Source organism: Schistocerca gregaria, chromosome 7, assembly GCF_023897955.1.
Source record: "Schistocerca gregaria isolate iqSchGreg1 chromosome 7, iqSchGreg1.2, whole genome shotgun sequence".
In the NCBI taxonomy this organism is placed as follows: domain Eukaryota; kingdom Metazoa; phylum Arthropoda; class Insecta; order Orthoptera; family Acrididae; genus Schistocerca; species Schistocerca gregaria.
The window spans coordinates 487,098,937-487,123,760 of NC_064926.1; the positions used below are offsets into that span (position 1 = coordinate 487,098,937).

Consider the following 24,824-nt stretch of genomic DNA (forward strand, 5'->3'; position numbering starts at 1 on the left):
TGTGCTAACTGAAGTACATCGTACCAAGTGAATCGCAAACAGTTTAAACAGAATTGACATTGGGAAGAGCATCTAGCCAGGGTGTTTTATTGATACCAACACCTATCAGTATGCAATGCTAGATTAGCCCAGATATAAAAGTTGCCAGTGTGTATCATAACAGGTGGTTGGAATATTTCATCCACGTACTGTCAAGCCGCCGAAGAATTGTATCATATGGTTGGGAGATCTGTATGGCCACCAATTGAGACCAGCATACTTCTCTTGTGAAAAGAGAGGCCTTTTAGTGGATATTTGGGGAGTTTTTGTTAAGTGCCAGCTGTTGGTGTATAGTTAAACAAGGCACTCACTGAATTACACAGACAATGAATAATTTTTTAAAACTTTTTTACTTTGATAGCTGATCTTTATAGATTTTTATGAGCTGAATCCAAATCTAGCCTTAGGTTTTTATATCACCCATAGTTTTTGAACAATATACTTTTTATTATATAGTATAAAAATCCTGTGCTGTACAGAAAATGGGGAAATTAATGAAACACTTTGTTACAACATAAGCATAGTTTGTATTTACAGTAAGCTACTTAAAACAATATGTGTTAATAGAGGTTTCACTTGTCAGCTGGAATTGGTTTGTATTTTCTTTCTCTTTTGTCTTTAAAGCTTCTTATGTAGCTTTTTCTATGATGAGTCACTTGCTGAACTTCTCGGTGAAGTGACCAACAATAGTCCCCCATCATGTTGGTGTTCCAGCGGCCTTGGTAGCGTTTTTCCAACACTTTAATGTCCTGGTGAAAATGCTCTCCTTGCTCCGCACTAACATCTACCATATTGTCTGGGAAATAATCAAGGTGACTGTCCAAAAAGTGAACTTTCAGGCTCATTAAACATCCTAAAGCTTTAAACTTCTTTAACATTGTAGTTATGATACAAACATATCCTGAGTCTTTTTCATGTCCCAAGAACTTTGTAATGAGTTGCTTGAATGATATCCATACGTTTTTCTCATTTAAGGTCATCGTGGATTCAAAGTTAACATAAAAAATGAATTTTCTAATTTCAGGCCCGACAAAGACGCCTTCATTTAGTTTATCTTCTGAAAGGTGTGAAAACTTTTGGCAGAGATACTTAAACATGGTCCATCTTTAGGCAACTTTATATGTAGAGGTGATAGGAGTATGTTTTTTGGACCTACAAGGTTTTTGCATAGAATGTTCTTCTCACCAGGTTTTAAAGACTCCCTCACAGGCCAGTTCTTTTTGCACCTGTGTTGATCCCTAGCCCTACTGTCCCATCCACACAAGAAACATGGAAATTTGGTAAAGCCACCTTACTGACCAAGGAGCATGCATGTTACTTTTAGATCGTCACATACCATCCAACCATGAGCAGAATAGCCTATTTTATATAGCACTATTTCTAGGTTTTCATAGTTTTCTTTCATATGTACAGAATGTCCAACAGGCGTAGATGCATACGTTACTATTATTATAAAACAGCCTTTAAACTAGTTTTGGATGAATCAATAAACAGCCCTCAGTCTTCCTTTTTGCATTCAATACTAAATTCATTCATCAGACTGGGAATGTCTGAGCAGTACACTAAATCACCTTCTCATTGAAAAAACTTTGATAATTGCTGCTCTATCTTTTTATACATGTATATGCTGGTTCCAACTGCCAAGAAGTTCTTTTATTTTAACCTAGAGCCAAGCAATTCAGCTTTTTCTTTTGTTAAGCCCAGATCCCTAACCAAATCGTTAAGCTCGGTCTGAGTAAACAATTTGGGTTCTGGACTTTCTGTATTATAATGGAATTCGTCATCTGGTTCATGTAAATCAGATTGTACATTAGAAAATACTTCTCTTGGATAGAATTTAAATCTGGTGATTCAGGAACTGGCAAATCTACACAATGCCCTAATGGTCAGATGGTGGACAGAAGGTTAGGGTAGCTTATTACCTTCTTGTTTTTCGAATTATGACCAGTAATATCAACACCGCAAAAGTTGCAGTCATCGAAATGATTTCTTGGCTCCCTCCATATCACAGGAACAGCAAATCTAAAGGTCTTTTTCCTCCTTTTCGGACCATTTTCTCAGATCTTCAACACACACACACACACACACACACACACACACACACACACACACACACACAACATACCGTATGCAGTGCCCATGATTTATCTTGATCACCAAGTTTAGGTCCAAAGTATGATAGATAAACCTTTTTCACATGCTATCAATGTCATCTACAGTCATTACACCTTTTCAAATTATTTTAACTATATAAAATCTGTTAAATTCTTTTAAAAATCACTTAATTTAATAAATTTAACTGCAAAATGTGAAGAAATGTTGGGTGATACAGTTTTTTAAGTATCATTTGGATTTCTCACCCTAAAAAAATATAAGAATAAGGTATTTTCAGCAAAAAGTTTTTCCGTTGTTGGCCTATGCTATTGTCTGTCCTAGAACTAAACTAGACTCAATTTGTTATGAACCCGTCTATGGTGGTGTTCTGTCATAATTTCTTGGATCCTACTGTACCATGTTGTTAATGGGCAACATGCTGTGGGTCTGCAAGCATAAAGGGCAATTTTTCAGATAATTACTGCAGATAATTTGAAGTAATCTTAAGTTTCAAATGCATTCTGTAGTTTATTCTGACACACGAAGATTATCTTATTCCGACCTCCATGGAACGTACTGCCTATCTCATTGTTTGAAGGCAAGTCGACATCCTTGGAATTACACTTAAAGAAACTCTGATAACATTCGCTATCGCACATTTTGTCTCCCCAGTCTCTGTCCTACAAACCCCTCACTATGCCAAAGATTGTAGTAGATATAATTGCGTATATTTGCAACATCTGTATTAGTATCATAATGAACATCAGTGGCTTCAGAGACTTAGGTAGTTGAGAAATGGTACACTTCCCATGAGCAAAGTTGATGTGGAGAGATGAGCAGAGCAGCATCTTTTTAAAATATCTGTAATATAGTAAACTACTGTATTCCAAGCTATACCAAATCCACACTTTCTCCACAACATAGGCAAGATGTCCTGATGGTCTATTATGTTGTTTGCCTTGTTAGCTGTATGTTAGAGAACATAATAGTCCAAATGAAATCAGTATCACAGGCAATAGTATACACAGGAATCTTGGTTAACACAAATCAGTGAGAGCTATAGGCCCTATTTAGAATCATTTTAGGAAAGAATCAATAAAAGTTTGAAATTGCAACAAAGGCAGTAACAGTATAATCTTTGTTTGCATGCAAGATGGATGATTGCTGTAACAGGTCACAGAAATTCAGTGACAGCTGATATCCATTGACCATTACAGAAAATTGTTCCAGATCATTCTAGCAGCATTCATCACTAAATCGTAATTAATATAAAGAGTGTGTGTGTGTGTGTGTGTCCGCGCACGCACACAGCATAAAAAGACAGGTATTATTATTTTTATTTATTTGTTTAATCCAGTTGAAGAAAAATTAGAGGGGAAAAAAATTGTGAAGTCACAGATTTTTGTACAGCGGTAGGAGGGAGTGCCATGAAAATCGCTAAAAATCATGATCAGTGGGATATGAGTGCCGCCCACTCCCCCTGCAGTCTACTTTTTCATTTCTTTGTCCTTTTTGTTTTTTTTAATATTTAAATAAATGTTAAAGTAATAGAAATACACAAGACACCACATTGTGGAGGTGTAAATTGGATACAATTTGATGCTTTGGAATGAACACAGTTCAAAACATCGACAAGTCTGCATGTCATTCCTCTGGCATTGCCTAGTCTCACTTTTTTTTATTATTTTTACCAAAAGTACCTTCATCAGCCAGGCTGCAGTGTGTATGTTGTGTATATCCATACCCTGATAGTAAAATTATAATATGGAAATGAAGAATTAAATAAGGTTTTGTGGTTCTTCCTTTATTAAAGATAAATGGTAACTGAACTTAAGCACATATACTTGGTTGATGAAAATGTGTTTCTTCATATGTGGGTAAGGGGGAGGGGAGGGGGGTAGAGAAAGAATTTCTTCTATGCATAATGGAGAAAATTAACATATCTGCATGAGAAGAATTTTTTGTCTTTCTAGTTAAACAAAAGCAATCTTTTGTTGCTATAGGTTGATCCACCAAGATGGATTGGAAGAGTTTCTCGGTCATGGGGATTTTGTCATCGACATTCAGATACCATTGTGAGCAAATCCATGAAGGCAGGAATGGGTGGTGGACATTTTGCCACAGTACTGTCTAGTTTACATATGATTCCTTTTTTCAGTGGGGTTTGCACATGCTGTTTTTGTCATGATTGTGTATGTTGTCTTGTTGAGGAGCTGTGAGGTGCTTGGAACACTAGCGCACACCTAACTAGATTCGAGGAAGTATTTCAGTATATGCTGGTATTCTGGAGGAATCATCACGAAGTGTATCGGTGGCGCTAGGCTCGTTGGTCTCTTGCTGACTAAGAAACTGCAGAGAAGACATCCACTCTGAGGCTCTATTTCGTTTATCATTCAGTTGGTGAGGAGATGCCCAGAGAGCAGTGTAAGGTCTATTGCTCGGCCCATGTGTCTACAGGAGTTTCGCCAAAGCTGCTATGTAGGGAAAGTACGGTAGTCTTCCTGCTGTTGATCTGAGCACCAGACGCCTTCATGTAGATTTCAAGTACGTCTTACAGGGATGCCAGGTCTCGTTTGGACGACACAACAGGTACGTCGTCTGCATATGTTCTGCAACAGATCCAGATGCTCTGAACCCCTAGCCCTCAAATTCTGTTTTCAATGAGACATAGTATAGGTTCAGCGGCTGTGGCTGTGGCTATGGCTATGGCATTGGCATTGGCATTGACTGTGGGCATCCTTGGCGGAAAAATTGACCAATGCAGAGCGCTTTTGTGAGGTGACGATTGATTAAAATCCAAGAGGAAGAATTTCATAACAGACCATGGAGAATTGTAGTTTGATCACCATATCCCATCTTCATCATGGCTTCAATTAGAAAGTTGTGGCTCGCATGGTCAAATGCATTAGAAAAGTCTAAAAGTACAATTGCCTCTTAAGTTTAGGCCACTGTCATGGAATATATCACGTTTCATAGCCCACGGGCTGCAGGAAGGATGCTTGTACGAGGGATGACCGTGTTGGTAGCCCCCTAAGTCTTCTACAAGAGTGATTCCACACGAATCGTGGTCGCATTGTAATGATTTTGAAATTTTCAGTAAGTAGCAGGGCCGGCCGCAGGTTGCTTACATGTGCGCTTTGACCAGATTTTGGGAGAAGTACAACTATCCCTTCTTTCAGAGCTGGTACGCCCCACCTCATATCATTAACAATAGCTCGAAGAGACTCTTTCAGCATGTCCCAATAGCTTGGTAGAATTCTGTTCAAAGGCCATCAGGTCATGGTGACTTGCTTAGCAGCACAGAAGGTTATGTTCTCTGTTTCGTTGATCTTGTATGGGGCTTCCAGAATAACTCTATCCACCTGTTGCAGGTGTTCTTGGTTGGTATTTAGCACTGTGTGACAGGCCTGTTTGTTGATATTTTGTCTTTTGTACAGAGCACTATAATATGCGTGGGCACAGTCCCTCTGGATATCTACTGGCTGACTGGAGTCATTGATAACTTCAGTAATTAGTTGAGCTGTGCGTCACTGTGCAAGACACACAATATGGGACAGTGATACCCTTTCTTCAGCCACTAAGTATTTTGTTCGGGACTGAACAAAGACTCCAGGTAGCCACATTCACCATATGTCATTGATTTTAGCTTTAAACTACTTGGGCTTTGCATAAGATGCAGCGTCTAAGGCAGTATTTCTTTGATAAAGGTTCCCGATACGTCGATAGTAAAACTCGTATGTTCGGTTTTTGCTAGGATTGTTTCCGCCATGCGTACTGTTTCACAGCTTTGTGTAGCGAATCCAGCGTGTCAAAGCACTAGGGTGGCAGCGTCTTTGTAGGAGAATTTTATCCCAGTTTAGTCTTATTTCTTTTATAATTTCAGGGTCCTGCAGGAGGTTAGTATTCAGCTTCCAGTAGCGAAAACCTCAAGAGACCTGTCATTGTTGAAGGTTTATAAAACACAAATAGGCACAGTGGCCAGGAAAGCTGACTGTTGCTATGTCATCCAGGGTGTATACGACCCGCGACAACCGGGAGATCCGGGAAAAACCTGGGAATTTTTCATTGTTTTAATTTTCAAATTTTTGTGATTTTGACTGGTAAGAACCAATACTCTAACAAAGGATATTGTTGGCTGCAGAATGATACTGCAGCAACAAAACATGAACGGGAGAAAACAAAATAAAATAAAATAAAACTTCAGTTGCACAGGAAATGCATCGTATACAACAACAGAACAGTGCTCGTACAAGCGTCTGCCAACAGTAAAGTGTGTCAAAGGCTTTAGGAACACTATGCAATGGTTTATAACAAATTGCCTCCGATGAGTGTGACGTGACAACTGTTTAAATTAGATTCGTTTGAGCAGTTGCAGGCGGGCTCTTGCAAATGCGCAGTTGAGTCGCGTATGAGTAGTACCTTCTCCCCCTTCTGGTTACGGAAGTGTGGCTGGGCGCCACTGCTTAATATTGCCCCTGTTCGGAAATATCATAGATCCGGGGCTGATGCACAGAGCAGTCACAGCTGTTGTGGGGAGGTGGGTCGCCTCGACGTGACCTGTGTCTACGTTCAGTGATTTTGTTGTTTTCTCTTCGTTTATTGCTCTCACGTTAAATGACAACAAAAGGGATTTTTGTGGCCGGGAGCTATCAAATGAATTAAAATACGTTCGCATAATTGCGGCAGGCTAAAATATGTTAATAGTTTCAGAGTTTGTTTCCACCTTTGACAGTCAAGCAGTAAGCACCTTATTAATAATTTCTACTGAGGCAGTCAATTTATTTGAAACGAAGTGTTTAATTTCACACTGTTGGCTAGTTTCAACTGTTCGCTGCATTTCAAGTGCACGTATGGCATTGTGCTATAATAGAGAACCAATCATGAGTACTAGTACTCCAAGAAAATATACTTACAGATGTGCATTTTAAGCTGAATTATGCACTTTAGTATGGTTCGCAAAATCCCGACGCTCTTGAAGTATCCTTTGATGTCTTGTTTCTTTTGTGACATAATGTAAGATCTTTGATGTTTTACACGTACGAACATATAGGCTTCCTGCGTCATCGTAGCTGCGCAAGCACAGTGATGCTAGTTATCTGGCGCTTTTCTGCAACTGCTGAAACAACCTATTTCTAACAGGTCGCGGGAAAATATTGCGAATGGTGGTTTGAAAAGCGTTACATTGAAAGCACATTTCCTTTTACACAAGATGAATTATATGCGAGAATGAACAATGAACTTTTTAAATCACAAAGCGTTTGACCCTCATTTAAAAATCAACTCTTTGAGGACGACCATTTAAAAGTATTTCAAGACCAGAAGATGAAACATTTGCGTCGTTATTAAAAATTTTACTGGCACATTTGTGTGTGTATCTTAAAGTGCAACATGCGCAAAAAAGATCAACATTATATGTGGAAGCTTAGCTTCTCTTCCAACTTAATAATCTTCTAGACCAATATTGTATGTGAATGCTGTGTATATTAATTTAAGCCAAAACTTTTCTTATTTGTGTATTCGCGCTACTTACAAGTGATCTTGCTATTGGCTGACTAAATCATGTGTCCTATTGCTGTCATCAGCTGGCGCGATCACGTGAATGAGCTATGGCACTTACAAAAGCACATCACAATCTCAGTTTCAATGCTTCGGATAGCGATATGTGTTATTTGGTGGAATTCAAATTTATACCTTTGGAATACGAAAATATGCAGCATACATGTTGCTGCACATCAGAGGTCTTTCAAAACGTATTTTTCCCCCTGAGTTTCGTTTTCTAAAGTGCCAGGAAATTCTATGTTGGTATATAAAACCATAAACATTCAAAGGATTGATGACTTTTACAGTGCCGAGGAAAAGTACACTGTCACTTAACACGGAAAAAGTGTATTTTCATCTGGGAGAAAGAGTATTTTTAACTGGGAAATCAGGGAATTTTTTTTCCTTGTCCAAGTATACACCCTGTCATCTCTCATGACGTGCAGTTGCAGAGTGGGAGAAACATATATTCTATCCAGCCTGCTTGGTGCATAGTGGGACAGATAGGTAAATGTTGCACGGGAGCTATGTAATTGCTCCAAAATGTCAACGAGATGAAAACCGGTGACCCAAGTTTCCAGTTCGTGACACATATTGAAGTTGGGGAATCTGTCCTTAACTCGGAGCACACAGTTATAGTCTCCAGCGATAACTAACAGACCACCATTGGCGCCGATAACACTTGATAGCTCTTCTTTAAAAATCAGGGAGTGCTCATGTAATTTGGTTGAGCCTAAGGATCATAGAGGTTTATTATCCGTGTTTTGTTGATAGTACATGAAATGCTTCAACCATTAAGAAGACACTGGACATTAGTAAGGGGATGCAGTCATGTATCAAGATTGCAGTTCTAGTAGAATCTTCACTATTCACATTAAAAATGGCTATATAATCTGAAATAACAATAGAGGTAGTGGTAACTTCCTGAAGAGCAATATCAACCACAGTGGTGTACCAAAAGTCGGCAAGAAAACAGATTTTATGGCCAGACGTTATCAGGTTAATATTGAGTGTAGCGATATGATAACTCTGGCACTGCATTGGGAGGTTGTGTGTGCATTGCGGTAGGTGGTGGCATTCCATCTTGATTCGGCATACCGGGGCAGTGTTTCGGATGTTGCAGGTGGGTCTTTTTCCATGGCTGTAGTGCCAGCAGTGTTATCGGGTGTAGATTCCAACCAGGGTGCAGCGCCCTTAATGGACGTGACCGTTTTCAATAGAGTAGGCTTTAGTTGGTCAGCTTTCTTCTGTGCCTCTGAATGCATTATGCAAATTTTTTTCTTTATGGGTGACAGATGTAAGGTGTCTCCTGTTCCTTTGCCAGTTGTGCTCTTGTTACATCACTATTCGGGTTGTATTTCGTCATTGGAACACTTGAGTGGAGCCTATAGAGTTAAGGATGGCCACATCGTTACTTCTAATTGGAATTACACTGCTCAATTCGCCGGGAATATTGAATGCCTGAATGAGTGGCAGATGTCACCCTTTCGGCATTGACGGTGCCTGCAGTGGGACATGGGGTGTCACCCACACCTTCCATGTTGTGGGATGGTGCCTCTCCCATCACCATAGCTTCCTCCAATTCCCCTCAGTTAGGGGAAGTGCAGCTGCCAGCTCCAGCTCCAGCTGCTGATCAACAGCAGTGGGGCTAGCGTCAGCAGCTGCACCATCCGTGTCGTTCAAAACATTGCGCAAGAGTGCGGCAGTGTAGCTGTTTGTCTGCTGGAGAAGCGGCTGGTTGCTTAAGGGAAGTTGCACCAGCCTGTGCTTATTACAGGTTTCCCGCGACTTCTCAGTTGACCCGCAAAAACAGCAGGTGGAGCACCTGTACAATACGAATGTCCATATGCCACCAACGGACAGATACAAAGGTATATGCTTCTTCAAATCAGCTCGAAAATTCTTAACACAACTGTCGACTTGGTAGATGCAAACAGATGACCACTTTTCATTAGTGATGCTAAGAACAGTTCCACAGGGACATATCATCACTCAAAGTTCTAACAGCAGATTGAATATGTGTACATTACAGATCCGGTAGCCAGCATGTACAATTTCTTCGTCACTAATCGAGGCATCAAAATGTTTAAACTATTGATTACCACCAGTATAAGTTACAATACTTTCACATAACTCTGAAATTTTCAGTCTTATAAAGAGAGTGTTCAAAATGAAATCCAATTGAAATCCCATAATATCTACATGAGCAATCGTAAGTTCCTCACTTACCCAGCTATGAATATCTAAAGCAGTAGAACACGAAGAGTTCCAATCAAAGATGCACTGGATACAATCTGTTCTGTTTAAGTTATACATGTTACGGGATGCTGTTATGACAACACAAAATCACGAACCTCCCACGAGACAAAAACACACAGTAGCCACGGCAGTGGACGAGAGACTGCTGCCGTGCATCTGCTCATTGTCACAACTGCAACGCAACTGTGGGATTGGGAAGGGGGTTTAAAGATAACTTTTTCATGTTTTTCTGGGATAACTTGAAAATTGCCACTTCTAATGTAAATGTTCCCTAGTGCAAAGTCAAACAACCCTAAATTTCCTACAATAGAGGCAGAACCAATAGCTCCAGCATTGCAGGGGGCAGAGAAATTGCAAATTATCAAAAAATTGATGTTTTAATGTTGCAAAATTAATGTTTAATTTTAAATGAAGTGGAGTAAGGACAAATTTTAAATGTGTATGTGTCAGCAAAGCACAGTTGAACCATATTGAGGTATAAATTGTGCTACAGGGATGAAATAATGATGTGGAGCACAGGGCTGTCAAGATTAAAAGGGTGCAGGGACTGAGTAAGCTTGGATGAAACATTTTAAGTAAAACATCTGCTGGAACTGTGATTAAATTCCACATTAACCCTCTTCAACAAGCCAATGCCAATTTACACGTAGTCACAGTTCCAAGAAATATGAATTTAAGAATGAGCCAAAGTTGTTTAAGCCTTCACTAATATAAATCACTCAAGAAAACAGTTCAGCAAATAACTGTTAATTGAGACAGATTTAGGCAACATGTCTTTCAATTATTTGAACATGTTTGCCAGTAACATGAATTCAGAAAACACAATATTAGAGAAAAGAAAGGCTGTCATGCAAGACAACACTAAAAAATTCTCTCCTGAAGGAACAATTAATGTCCTTGTGGAAAATATATTTTAATTAAGACAGACCAGCAAGTGTGGCTTAATTGTAAAAGATTAAATCAGGCAATACACATGTACAGCCATAACGACCAAAGAAAATTCTCTATCATATGGTTCTCTTTGGCACATTGTTACAAAAACATAGGCAATGAAGCTACCTAGAAAACTATTGCAGAAGTCACAAGAAAAACTATCTTTCAAACACCCAACTAACATTAGAAAATATTATAATAGATTTAGTACATTCATAGTAATATAAGGAATAAAAAAAATGTTAGCTTACCTTGTTCCCTACATGCTTCACATGTCACTCTTTCCCACATGTGGCAGACATTTAGCACATCATTCTTTCGGGTAATAAATGTAAAGGGAATTGAATATGCAACAGACTACAGTTAATAGCCAGTAATCACTGTTCTTAACATCAAGGCAGTTTAACATTTCTTTCTTGCACTACAACACCTGGCCAGTGTAAATATTAGTACACATTCCAGTAACTGTTAGTCAATCACATGAGTGCAACTCGGATTTAGAAAATAGCAAACAGAAATGTCAGCACTGAAAGAAAGACTTGTGTACTTTAATACAGGCACACAAGTCTATTTATGGATTCAATACATCTCACTGCTGTCCAACACTGCACTCAGAAAAAAATAACAGTACCTTTTATCACAGAGAGTAAGCGCAGTCCATGCTCATTACACACACACCACAAATGCACACTCTTCCATCGTATGGGCCCAGCAGGATACACATGTCAGATACAAAAAAATTTCAGTGCATAAATTTACAGGCACAAACCAAACCAGCTGTGGAAGTCTGTTTACGAGGAATGCAGTCCCAGCTGGTCACTTCCTCCTCCCGCTCAATACTGTTACTGTCCATCTTCTCCTTGCTGGCCTACAGATAAACAGTCCATTTACCAGTGATCTCATAAATTGCAGTTGTGGCAGTATTGCCAACTTAGGTCATTTGTTGGATCAGTGCCAACCAAGGCACAATAGGATTGGGGGGGGGGGGGGGGGGGATAGTCATGTGAGAGAAGGAAGGGTGCCAGATTATGGTCATGAGCTTGCTTCCTTCATAGGTCTGCAAACTGGTGAGTGAGAAGATGCTCCCCACTTTCCCTACCCCACTATGTCTCTTTAAAAAAATGCAGGCTGTTGCATAAACTTACACCAACAATTCCACTATTCACCTTATTACTCACTGGCAACACAGTGCACAGATATGCATGGAGGTGTTTTCCACTAAGTGAATTAATTAGAGTACTGGCATTGTTTGGATGCGCATGATTATACTCTTGATGTGTTTGCACAGCTGGTATTGACATTGGCAGTGCTCGTTGAATTTTGTAATTCCTTTCTTCTCCATCTGAAGAGCTGGTAGCAAATGGCTGATAAGTATTACTACTGTATATCGTGCGCAACTGCACCTGATTGCTAGCTATTGGAGTCTCTCTTGTGTCATCTGCAACATGAATTAAACTGCTCTGCAACTTCTCTTCCGCTGCCTTTAAGCCTAGCTCAGTCCTAGCTAGCAATCAATTCATTTTTCCTTTCCTGTACTACCTCTTCAACTTCGTCTCTGCCCTTTAAATTCTTTACATCTGTTTTGATTTTTCTTGTGCTTTCTTTATGAACTTAGTGCCTGTATCTAAGTTGCTCAATGTTTTGTCAGCTTGTGTACTTTTTTCAGCAGATCTTTATATAGAGTGCAACTCGTAAACATTACCCGTCCTAGTTCCTAAATTTCTTCAAATTTTGGATGGAGCCTCTTGCATCTGAGTCTGTGCATCACTAACAATATTTAGCTTACCTACCATTGCTTCCTGTGCCTAGTCTATAGGTGACACTTTTTACCTTGGTTATTTATCTCCTGAGACAAATCAGTGAATAATTTCCCCTTTAATTTCATGCCCATATCTGTAATTTTTCATTTTAAATCATTAGAAAGGTCAGTACATAGATTTTGTCTTAAATTGTCAAACCTGTGTGATAAGTCATACTTAAAACCATTAGATGTTTGGTTTTTTTTTTTTTTTTTCATTATAAAATCACGAAATCTTTCCTCAAGTTTTTTTTTTTTTTGGTTTATTGTGTAGAAAAATTATTACATAAATTCTTCATTAGGTCAGCGAGGCCTTTCTACGTGCCCTGCATTGAATGTATTGATGATACACTAGTGCCCTCTGTACCTACTGTGTCTTGTTCCACCACATTTGGAACAAGTTCTTTTGCCATGGAGAAACTGAAAATTACTGATTGCGCAGTAGTGTGTCTTTCACTGGCTTTATGCAAGAAAATGCTTCTCAGTGAGATTTGGCAATTAGTGTCATCTACCATGAGCATGATAGTGTGAAGAGGTAAGACATTGTCATCAGCTTAAACTGAATTTGTGTAATATTCCCAGTTGTTATCAATTTGATCGATATTTTCAGTGTCACTATCATTTGCCATCACATTCATTGCAGCAACATTTTGTATCTCTACACTAATGGTTCCATTTTGTAAATATGAAATAAAGTTTAATTTTAATCTTAAAACTGATTTCAAGAGTGTTCCCAATCAGTACATGATGTATCCTACACCAGTATTGCTGCTTATGGTTGCCGCTCAGTTTATGTACCCACATTTCAAAATAATGTTAACCCAAATCACTATTGCTGTTAAAAAAAGAATGCTTTAAATTTATGGCTGGATAGGGTATGGTACTGATACTACTTCTGATTGAGGCGTTGCCAAGCGCAGTCATGCAAGCTGTAAGTTGGAGTTCTTCCCTCCCTAATAGACAATCTTCTTAAATGTTGTTGGTACAATTCCTCCAGTGAACCATTTATAATTTATGCACACCATGTGGTGTTTACCCTTGGTTTTCTCTCAGCAGTGTTACTCCCATTGTGAAACAAGGAAAATAAACAGTTAGTACAATAGGATGTTAAACAACGTGTTTCATATTGTTTAATTATTGCACCTGTCTAATCTATCTTGCACTGTCGAGGGCGTGCTCACAAGTTCTGCTAATAAATTAATAATGTTAAGAAAAATAATTATGATGAAAATTCGCTGGCACCGAAACAGTTGCAATTTGCCGGGGGACATGTGTCTCAGCTAATTTACGTACAGCAATACAAACTCCAGATGCCAGGCTTATGATTTTTCGTACACACGAAAAATCTCAAATATATAGTATTGGATTATTAGATAATAGTTCTTCAAACCTTGAAGTTAGCTACCTCGTCTTCTTCTTTGAAGACAGTGTTACAGTACCCAGCTTGCTTTGCTTAAATTTCTTGCTTCTCTGAAGTGTTACAGATACTGGTTACGAAGATAGATAGGTGAAATAAGGAATTTGTAAATGAAGTTGGCTTTATACTATAACAATTAATGTAGTTCACATTATTAGTGAACTAAACATTAATCTAAATCTTCTCTCTATCATGGATGGGAAAAGACAGACAATAGAAGATTGATGAAACATCCAATAGGAGTTTCTACAAACATGAGAAAATGGATGTTTTCATCTTGTCTCACTAGCTCAGCAGGCTTGATTGCTGCAGGCGTACTGCGTTCTAATCTTTAGGCGAATGAATATATAAAAATAGACAGAGAAAATAAAACATGCACCCATATAGGTAAACAACCATAAAAATTTATTAAATACTCTGTAGTTGTTTCTAGTGACATAGTGGTGTAGATAGCTGGGAATCACCTGCTTACTCTTCAGTTTGCAGACCTATAAAGAAAGGAAGTGCATGACCACAATCCAGCAACCTGCGCGAAAAGCCCCCCCCCCCCCCCCCCCCACTCTATGCCCCCATTTTATTATAGCCTGTTAATAGAATTTATACCTCAGTTCGGTTTCACTGCATTTAGGTGTGGTACACAAATTTAATGTTTGTTCTTAACCTCCATCATTTGAAAGTATACATTAATTTTATACTGTGAAACACAATTTTTAATAATACGCTCCCCCCTTCCCCCCCCCCCCCCCTCCCCCCCTCTTGCACCACTGAAACTATCAGTCCTAAAGAAAAATGAATAGTACCCTTTTTCTAGTTGTTTTAATGTAGTTTAATTTTGTACTGGAAATCATTTTCACTTATAAGCTGTGATTTTCAAGTTATTTAGGGAAAACATGAAAAAGTGTCATTTAAACACCGCCCTCCTACAACAGTACAAAAATTTTCAACTCCACAGTTTTTTTCCCCTATTCAACCTTCTTCAGTCTCCATTAACTGGGCTATCGCCCCCAATCCTCCCTTCGAAATCATAATAAGCTCCAGGTACTACAAGCTAGTTGTCCGGTTGAACAGGCTTTCTAATTGTAATGTTGACAGACATTGATTTCTCCACCAGGAGCGTAATAAATTTTCCTTATTCTGCTAATTTAAATTGTGTAGTGAGGCTAGTCAGGTGTAAGCACAATGCTGTTTAAATGCTTATGCTTAGAGAAAAGTGAAATGCACGTGCATAAGCATGTCATAATATTTATTTGCATAGTGAATGTACTCCTGGTCTCAGTTTGACTTTAAAAATTGGAGCTGAAAACCACCTCTGCTGTTATTATTTTCATGTTTTATTGTATACCACTTGTCTTAACCATGGAATCTATTCATATTCATCTTTCAGACAGTAAAATTTGCATAATTGGGATATCTTTCTAGATTTCCGGAAAGCTTTTGACACCGTTCCTCACAAGCAGACTTCTAATCAAGCTGCTGAGCTATGGGGTATCGTCTCAGTTGTGCGACTGGATTCGTGATTTCCTGTCAGGAAGGTCGCAGTTCGTAGTAATAGACGGCAAATCATCGAGTAAAACTGAAGTGATATCAGGTGTTCCCCAGGGAAGCGTCTTGGGACCTCTACTGTTCCTGATCTATATAAATGACCTGGGTGACAATCTGAGCAGTTCTCTTAGGTTGTTCGCAGATGATGCTGTAATTTACCGTCTAGTGAGGTCATCCGAAGACCAGTATCAGCTGCAAAGCGATTTAGAAAAGATTGCTGTATGGTGTGTCAGGTGGCAGTTGACGCTAAATAACGAAAAGTGTGAGATGATCCACATGAGTTCCAAAAGAAATCCGTTGGAATTCGATTACTCGATAAATAGTACAATTCTCAAGGCTGTCAATTCAACTAAGTACCTGGGTGTTAAAATTACGAACAACTTCAGTTGGAAGGACCACATAGATAATATTGTCGGGAAGGCGAGCCAAAGGTTGCGTTTCATTGGCAGGACACTTAGAAGATGCAACAAGTCCACTAAAGAGACAGCTTACACTACACTCGTTCGTCCTCTGTTAGAATATTGCTGCGCGGTGTGGGATCCTTACCAGGTGGGATTGACGGAGGACATCGAGAGGGTGCAAAGAAGGGCAGCTCGTTTTGTATTATCGCGTTATAGGGGAGAGAGTGTGGCAGATATGATACATGAGTTGGGATGGAAGTCATTACAGCATAGACGTTTTTCGTCGCGGCGAGACCTTTTCACGAAATTTCAGTCACCAACTTTCTCTTACGAATGCGAAAATATTTTGTTGAGCCCAACCTACATAGGTAGGAATGATCATCAAAATAAAATAAGAGAAATCAGAGCTCGAACAGAAAGGTTTAGGTGTTGGTTTTTCCCGCGCGCTGTTCGGGAGTGGAATAGTAGAGAGATAGTATGATTGTGGTTCGATGAACCCTCTGCCAAGCACTTAAATGTGAATTGCAGAGTAGTCATGTAGATGTAGATGTAGATATCAAATAGTGAATTTGCAAAACCTATTTTTATTTTTTTGTAGCTTTTAGCAACCAAGCAGTTGTTTTAAAACATAGTACAAGCAAACTACTGCATGCATATATTGGTGATGTATGGTACAGGGGAAAATATTGTATTGCTTTTAGTTAGTTGTTTCTATATATGCTTGATGAAAATTAATCTAAGATGTAATAACATATGCTTGTATAGATTAATCTGTTTCGTTAACATGCCTAAAAAAATTGAAGTTTCATGTTTCACAGTATTGATTAAACTGCTTCAGGTGGCGTTACCCCAGCTTTGCAAGGCAGCCTCTCACCTGTCAGTGACGGGACAAGCGTGGCTTGCCAGAGTTTGGTCACGCCATTGCAAGACACGGCTGAAATCTCTGCTTGAGGCACTACAGGAACTCATCACACGTAAGGTTCTCTCCGGTCACTTCAACCGAGAGTATGTCGTGCAGGATGATGAGTACATAACATCAGCAACAAAGCTTATGAAGGTGCGGAGGCTTCTAAAGTAGTCTGTAATTTGTATGTGCCATCTCTTGTTGGACACTGAATGCCTTTGGTTTATTGATTGTGCAAAGCTTACAAGTAATTTCAATAAGTGTGTATCCTATTACTAGTGTTTATATGTTACCACTTCAAGATCATACATAAAAAAATGTTTTAACTAAATGGCTTTCATGATCTAAAGTAAAATTTAGTTATAATTCTGAATTATTTTGACAGTACATAAAACAAGTGAGTGTATTATGCATCACAACTATAATCATCCATTAATATAGTGGGGTAAAGTGCTATAACCAAATGTCATTATGAATGTTTTCCATAATTTCTTTAATGACTCCAGACACGTGGTTTTTTTCCCCTGAAGAGATTTTTAAATACCCATAATACAAAATCAAACAATGGAGAATCCAGAATGGAATGTAACAATATTATGAGAAGGAAAGTTGCTACACACCATATAACAGATATACTGAGTCGCACATAGGCATAACAGACTCTCACAATTGAAGCTTTCTGCCATTGGCCTTAGTCAGCAATACACACACATGTGCTAAAAGCTTTAATTAAGAGTCTTTTTGTAGTGCCTATCTGTGACTCAACGTCTCCGCTATATGGTGAGTAACAACTTTCCTTCTCATCATATAGTACAAAATCATTTACATAAATGACTATTTGTGATTGAAGTATGGAGTGAAACGATCTGTTCTTTGAATGGAAGCTGCACTTATTAGGTTTAATAAAGCTAGCAAATGTGTGTGTGTGTGTGTGTGTGTGTGTGTGTGTGTGTGTGTGTGTGTGTGCATGCACGTGATTGTGGGTATGCGTGTGCGCTATCCAGTCTTTGCTTAAAACAGTAACAAAATATTAGTTTTAGACAATGATGATACCTTCATGTATGCATTCAAAGATGCTAAAAGGGAAGCCTAGTGTGAAAATTTTCCCCTGTCTGCTTGTGTCTGTGTGTGTGTGCGGATGGATATGTGTGTGTGTATGCGCGAGAGTATACCTGTCCTTTTTTCCCCCTAAGGTAAGTCTTTCCGCTCCCGCGATTGGAATGACTCCTTACCCTCTCCCTTAAAACCCACATCCTTTCGTCTTTCTCTCTCCTTCCCTCTTTCCTGAAGAAGCAACCGCTGGTTGCAAAAGCTTGAATTTTGTGTGTGTGTTTGTGTGTCTATCGACCTGCCAGCGCTTTTGTTTGGTAAGTCACACGCGCGCGCACACACACACATCCATCCACACATATACAGACAAAAGCAGACATATTTATAGAGGCAAAGAGTTTGGGTAGAGATGTCAGTCGAGGCGGAAGTGCAGAGGCAAAGATGATGTTGGATGACAGGTGAGGTATGAGTGTCGGCAACTTGAAATTAGCGGAGGTTGAGGATATCGAGAAGAGAGGATATACTGAAGGGCGAGTTCCCATCTCCGGAGTTAGGATACGTTGGTGTTGGTGGGAAGTATCCAGATAACCCGGACGGTGTAACAGTGTGCCAAGATGCGCTGGCCGTGCACCAAGACATGTTTAGCCACAGGGTGATCCTCATTACCAACAAACACTGTCGGCCTGTGTCCATTCATGCGAATGGACAGTTTGTTGCTGGTCATTCCCACATAGAAAGCGTCACAGTGTAGGCAGGTCAGTTGGTAAATCACATGGGTGCTTTCACACGTGGCTCTGCCTTTGATCGTGTACACCTTTCGGGTTACAGGACTGGAGTAGGTGGTGGTGGGAGGGTGCATGGGACAGGTTTTACACCAGGGGCGGTTACAAGGGTAGGAGCCAGAGGGTAGGGAAGGTGGTTTGGGGATTTCATAGGGATGAACCAAGAGGTTACAAAGGTTGGGTGGACGGCGGAAAGAGACACTCTTGGTGGGGTGGGGAGGATTTCATGAAGGATGGATCTCATTTCGGGGCAGGATTTGAGAAAGTCTTATCCCTGCTGGAGAGCCACATTCAGAGTCTGATCCAGTCCCGGGAAGTATCCTGTCACAAATGGGGCACTTTTGGGGTTCTTCTGTGAGAGGTTCTGGGTTTGATGGGATGAGGAAGTGGCTCTGGCTATTTGCTTCTGTACCAGGTCGGGAGGGTAGTTGCGGGATGCGAAAGCTGTTTTCAGGTTGTTGGTGTAATGGTTCAGGGATTCAGGATGGGAGCAGATTCGTTTGCCACAAAGGCCTAGGCTGTACGGAAGGGACCATTTGATATGGAATGGGTGGCAGCTGTCATAATGGAGGTAATGTTGCTTGTTGGTGCATTTGATGTGGACGGATGTGTGAAGCTGGGCATTTGACAGATGGAGGCCAACGTCAAGGAAAGTGGCATGGGATTTGGAGTAGGACCAGGTGAATCTGATGAAACCAAAGGAGTTGAGGTTGGAGAAGAAATTCTGGAGTTCTTCTTCACTGTGAGTCCAGATCATGACGATGTCATCAATAAATCTGTACCAAACTATGGGTTGGCAGGCTTAGGTAACCAAGAAGGCTTCCTCTAAGCGACCCATAAATAGATTGGCATACGAGGGGGCCATCCTGGTACCCATGGCTGTTCCCTTTAATTGTCACTGAATCTCAGGTACTGGCACTTAAAATGAGCACTTTCCACCACACCAATGTGAATGGAGTGTGTAACTGACAACAAAAACTCGCAGCTGTAAGTGTGTGTGTGTGTGTGTGTGTGTGTGTGTGTGTGTTTAATTTTGCATGTGTTAGTCAGTAGTGGCTTATAGCTCCTTAACCAGCTTGCAAAGACAGTTGCTAGACAGACATTGAAAAACATATGATAATATGTAATGATTTACCCCATTCTTAACTATGATATTGTATTGTGGGGCTACACAACTGTTGTTCTTTTAGAAAGAATAATGCAGTTGCAAAAGTGAGCAATAAGACTACATGTGAGACAGACCACAGAGGATCGTGTTGTGGTGTGTTTGTGCATAACAAATGCTTCAAAATACATTCATAATATATGTTTTAATTAGTTACATTTTTATACGTCAATCAACTGAAGTTACCTAGCACAGAATTAAAAATAACAGATTGAAGCCCACACATCAGTGATTTGCTGTGATTAACAAACCACCCAACTCTAGGAACACGTCAGGGGATTGACATTAACACAAAATTTAAATTTTTGACGGTAGAATAATGTTCATCTTCATTCAATGAATTTTAAGATACAGTTTGTAATGTGAACCACCAGAACATCAGAAATGCAGTAGTAAGTATAAGATGGAGCAAGCATAATTATTGTCATACTATTATTTCTGGGCTGGAAGTGACAGGGCATAATAGGTGTTCTACCTGGCTTATGTTTAGTTTTCCTGTGCAAATTACCTTCCAATGTTTAAAATTAGCTTATTGATGCAGAAATTGCTTCCGAGGATAAAGCATAGATGAGATTGTGTTGTCCATGCTACTACCTCACTACACTTTGCCACACAAGGTAGTGGAAATACAGTGCGATAAGTGAAACATCTTCTCCAGTGGCAGTTCTGTGGTTACTATTCTGCTGTAGTATAACAGATTTGTAGAAGTAAGCATTTACTGCTTAAAATTACTTTTTGTTCAAGCCATAAGGCTTGTTGAGATTCAGAACTAGGGAACTATGAGTAATAAAAATGTATATGAACATTGATACTTTATGAAAGTACAAAGAAATAAGTGTATGCATGTCAGTTGAAAAATATTATTTGATTTATATCAGTACAGTTACCTGAATATTACCCTGTCGTTTAGCAGCTGTGGTTTTTCTTTTTGTACAGTCGTTAATAGTAAAGCTCAAACTTTGCTCTGCAGGTCTTGTATTATGCGAACATCCTCGCCGGAGAACTGGATCCACCTGAACTACGGCAAGAAGTTCCAAACAGTAGTGGTGATGAAGTAGAAGAGGGCCATTTTTTTGCAGAAGCAGCAGGAGACACGAAGAATGGAAATCCGCAACATTTCGAAGATCCTCTGTCTGTTGAACTTGGTGTGAATGTGCTAGATTCTCGGGAACCTCATATACCATTTACAGAGTTCTATCATGTGCTTCTCAATGATGTCGTAGAAATGGACAAGGACTTCGCATACTACAAGAGTGATTCTACAGATTCTTTACCACATATGACCAAGAAGTTTAGTTTTATGAAACATTCTTTCATATTGACACCTGCTACAAAATCATTGGGACTGTATTATGACAACAGAATACGAATGTATAGTGAAAGGCGGATGAGCTTTTTTCACACAGTTGTGGGACAACCGACAAATCCATTCTTGAAATTAAGAGTTAGAAGAGACCACATTATAGAAGATGCTCTTGTAGAGGTGAGTATGTCCACCTTAATGTACATGTTTGACTGTAATAAATATGTCAGAATAATTATTTGTAGTTTCATTATTGGTGTGCAGAATAATTGTAATTTTTTAGTGTTTGTAGCTGATCAAATTAAGCAGAGAGATTTTTGTAATAGATCATGAAATATTGCATGGAGTGTGAATGTACTTCTGTACACTGACAACTATGAGGGTTGGAACTTAAATATTGGAAACTATTTATTCACAACCGATACAAAAGAGTTACATGTTTGCACCTGTTAATGTCCTTCGAAGTAGTCCCCAGAGTTCTATAGAACCCACTGTCAACTATGTGGAGGGCCTAGTATACCGTTAGCAGAGCCTATTTTGTTGATGGTGCAGATGAAGCAGTCTACCGCCTGTTGAATCTCCGGAACAGTTCTGAAGCAAATGCCATGAAGTAATTCCTCCTTCTTCAGAATAAAATGAAAGTCAGAAGGACTTAAGTCCGGGGAGTATGGTCGATGGTAAAGTATTTCCCAGTCCCAACGACTGAACAGAGCAGCCACAGCATGCGCTGTATGTGCTCATGCATTGTTGTGCAAAATGATATGTGGGTTGTGCAGAAAGTGTCGCAGGTGATGCTCCAAAAACGAACAGTAATACTGTGCATTGACAGCCTGCCGTGGAGGAACGTAATGCGTTAGGATAACAACATTACAGTCACACATGAGAATCACCATACCGGGGCTCTGACGCACTTTCAACTTTCGCGGCGACCCATAATGACGCCATTCGTTGGATTGGCGTTTCGGTTTTGGTTTGTACGATGTGGCCCATGTCCTCATCCAGTGTTACGATACGGCGTAAGAAAGCCTCTCCTTTGCACTCATAGCGCTCAAAGTGCATCTGAGCAGCGTCATAATGCATCCATTCCTGTATTTCCGTCAAGTTGTGCAGCTCACAAATCATATGGCATTGATCACTGTCCACTAACGCGGCAACAGCATGCACTTCTTCTTCAGAGACACTACGACAACCTGCCCGGTGCTTGTCCGCCACAGTTTGCCGACCTTCATTGAAGGCTTTTACCAAGCGTGACACTATTCTGTGAGGTAATACAGATTCCCCACACACCTACTGAAGATCTTGATGAACTGTTATGCTGTATGACCTCTGGCACATTAAATCTTGATCCAACTCCGTTGTTCCTGTTTCGAAAACATAGTGACACCATTACGTTAGACCACTCGCTCACAAATAGCTGTGTTTCCCTCGACTGTGTGCACGCCGGTGACGTTGGATGGGTGAATCCACTTGCTCAGAGGTAAGGTAGGTATGTCAGCAATGTGTACTATCAGCGACAACAGTAGATTCCATTGCATAGTGTCTGCAAAGCAGTGTTGCCACTATTTAAGTTCCAACCTATGTATATTGCATTTTTAGAATATTGAGGAAAAGTAAGATTGATGGTGCGTGACCTCTACAGTGCAATCTTATGGAATTTAGGATCAGTCACAGTTCTGTAATACAGATGAAATAACTCGTTAACATTTGTGAAACATCAAGAAGCAAGTGACTGAAAGAAACTTCATACCATATATTAGACTCGTGACAATATGTAAGCTACTAACAATGCAGAGCTGTACATGATCACTGACCTTAATAACTCATAATGGTGAGAAGCCCTCATGTGCTGTAATAACCTCTAAATATCTGACAATGAAATCAGTGCCTGAAAATGTCCTGGGAAACCACAGTCCATGTCATTCGTATAAGTGTGTACAATATGGTTCTTGCAGAGGACTGTGACAAAGAAATTGATAGCCATTTATATTGCTGACTTGTCAACTGGCCGACACATGAGGCAATTTGCTGATCAGAAAAGCAGTAATATTTGTCAATCTTCATAGGGTTTGTATCTTTCTCACTGTGTGTGAACACGTGTTATCTACTAAAATATGGAATTATCTAAGGAGGAAGAAGTACTGCTGGTTTGGATGTAGAATAGCTGCTGTTAGCCAATTACTTCCTCTATAAAATTGAGAAGACTTCCTCTATGAAATTGAGGTGCTACTAAACTCGATTTTACATCCTCAGCTTACAAGGACCTCTAATAATCTGCTTATAAGTAGCTGCTACCTCCACCTTTATCAGTTGTCTTTGACATCCTGCAACTAAGAAAGTATGCATTGGTATACTTTTACTGTAGTAAAGACACACAAGTCACCTCAGAATGAATGTGAAATCAAATCTGAAACCCAGTCTTCCAGCATAGGCCCACAAATCCTCCCACTGATCAAATCTTAAAGAGCTCCAGACTGATCTAATTGACTCAACTGATCTCTAGATTTCCCCTGCTTGGTAGTTCAGTTTTTTCCCCTCACACTGTCCTTCAGGGCACTGAATGTCCCATTACATTGTCTTTGTTGTTTACAGTTTCAGTATACACTGTCATCCAATGATGAACGGAACTGGATAACTGCCCCTTCAGTCTCTGCAAAGGGTGCCAAACTTTTTGACCTTGATTCAAAAAGTCCCTGAGCGGCCATCTAGCATATAACATGCGAACTCCAGCATTGTTCTCACATTGTGACCCATTGCAGCACTTGTGACTGTTGTCTTTTGGTTCTCTTAGTGGCTTACATGCCAGATTTTCTTGTGAAAATTGCTGAGAATTTCTTCAGGTGTTTCTTGATCTTCCTGGTTTGTCAAGAAGGCTGTAGCTTAATAAGCAGCCCACTTGTTTGTGATGGGAATGCCTTTAAGCCGCCACTCAAGATTCCCTCAGTGGTCACTTGGGGGCTCAGCAGTGTTCCTCAGCTTAGTTTGGAAACCCTTTTCAGTGTGAAGCAAACGTGTCAGTACCTGTCTGTCTTTTGTGGCTTTTGGTAGAGTCTCACTGCGTCCAGATGTACTGAAGTGGAACCCTTTTGTCCTGAGCATTGGACTATGAATTAGGAAAGTACATTCTGACCATACAATAGCAGTCATCCCATTAAATTGCACCCATTGTTTCTTGACTATACGAAAGTCTAAATATTGGTTAATAATTCTTTGGTGGGATGATCTTTCACCCTATAACAAGGACTTCCTATAGCAGTGAAATTTGTATGAAGAAATACAGTTCTTAAAATTCTCTACCTTGTCTTGAGTACCAACTCATCAGAAGCCCCAGCAATATTAGCTGACTTTAGGCCTAGCTCATAACTCAAAGAAAAAACATGCAACAGAAATCTAACTTCCAGACTTCAGATCAAACAGAGACTGAATTTCACTAAATTGCTCGTAGTAATTCTCTTACAGGATACATGACGTCAGTGATCACAGGAGGAAGGACATCTTGTGAGTGTGCACATGTGGGCAAAGTTTAACGAACTAAATGGAAACTGAGATACTATTTATTTAGAAATTGGAATATTCTCCTGAATTGCTTTAAATATGGAACA

General features: G+C 39.8%; 1 protein-coding gene across 3 annotated transcripts in view; it reads left to right on the top strand.

Annotated features, from left to right (window-relative positions):
* Positions 1 to 24,824, top strand: part of LOC126282147 (ubiquitin-protein ligase E3A) — a 126,420-nt gene that overhangs the window by 42,446 nt on the left and 59,150 nt on the right. For all 3 annotated transcript variants that reach the window (XM_049981649.1, XM_049981650.1, XM_049981651.1), the window contains exons 5-6: positions 16,860 to 17,078; positions 20,893 to 21,405. In XM_049981649.1, coding sequence (XP_049837606.1) covers positions 16,860 to 17,078; positions 20,893 to 21,405 — 732 coding nt within the window. The remainder of the gene's footprint in view (positions 1 to 16,859; positions 17,079 to 20,892; positions 21,406 to 24,824) is intronic.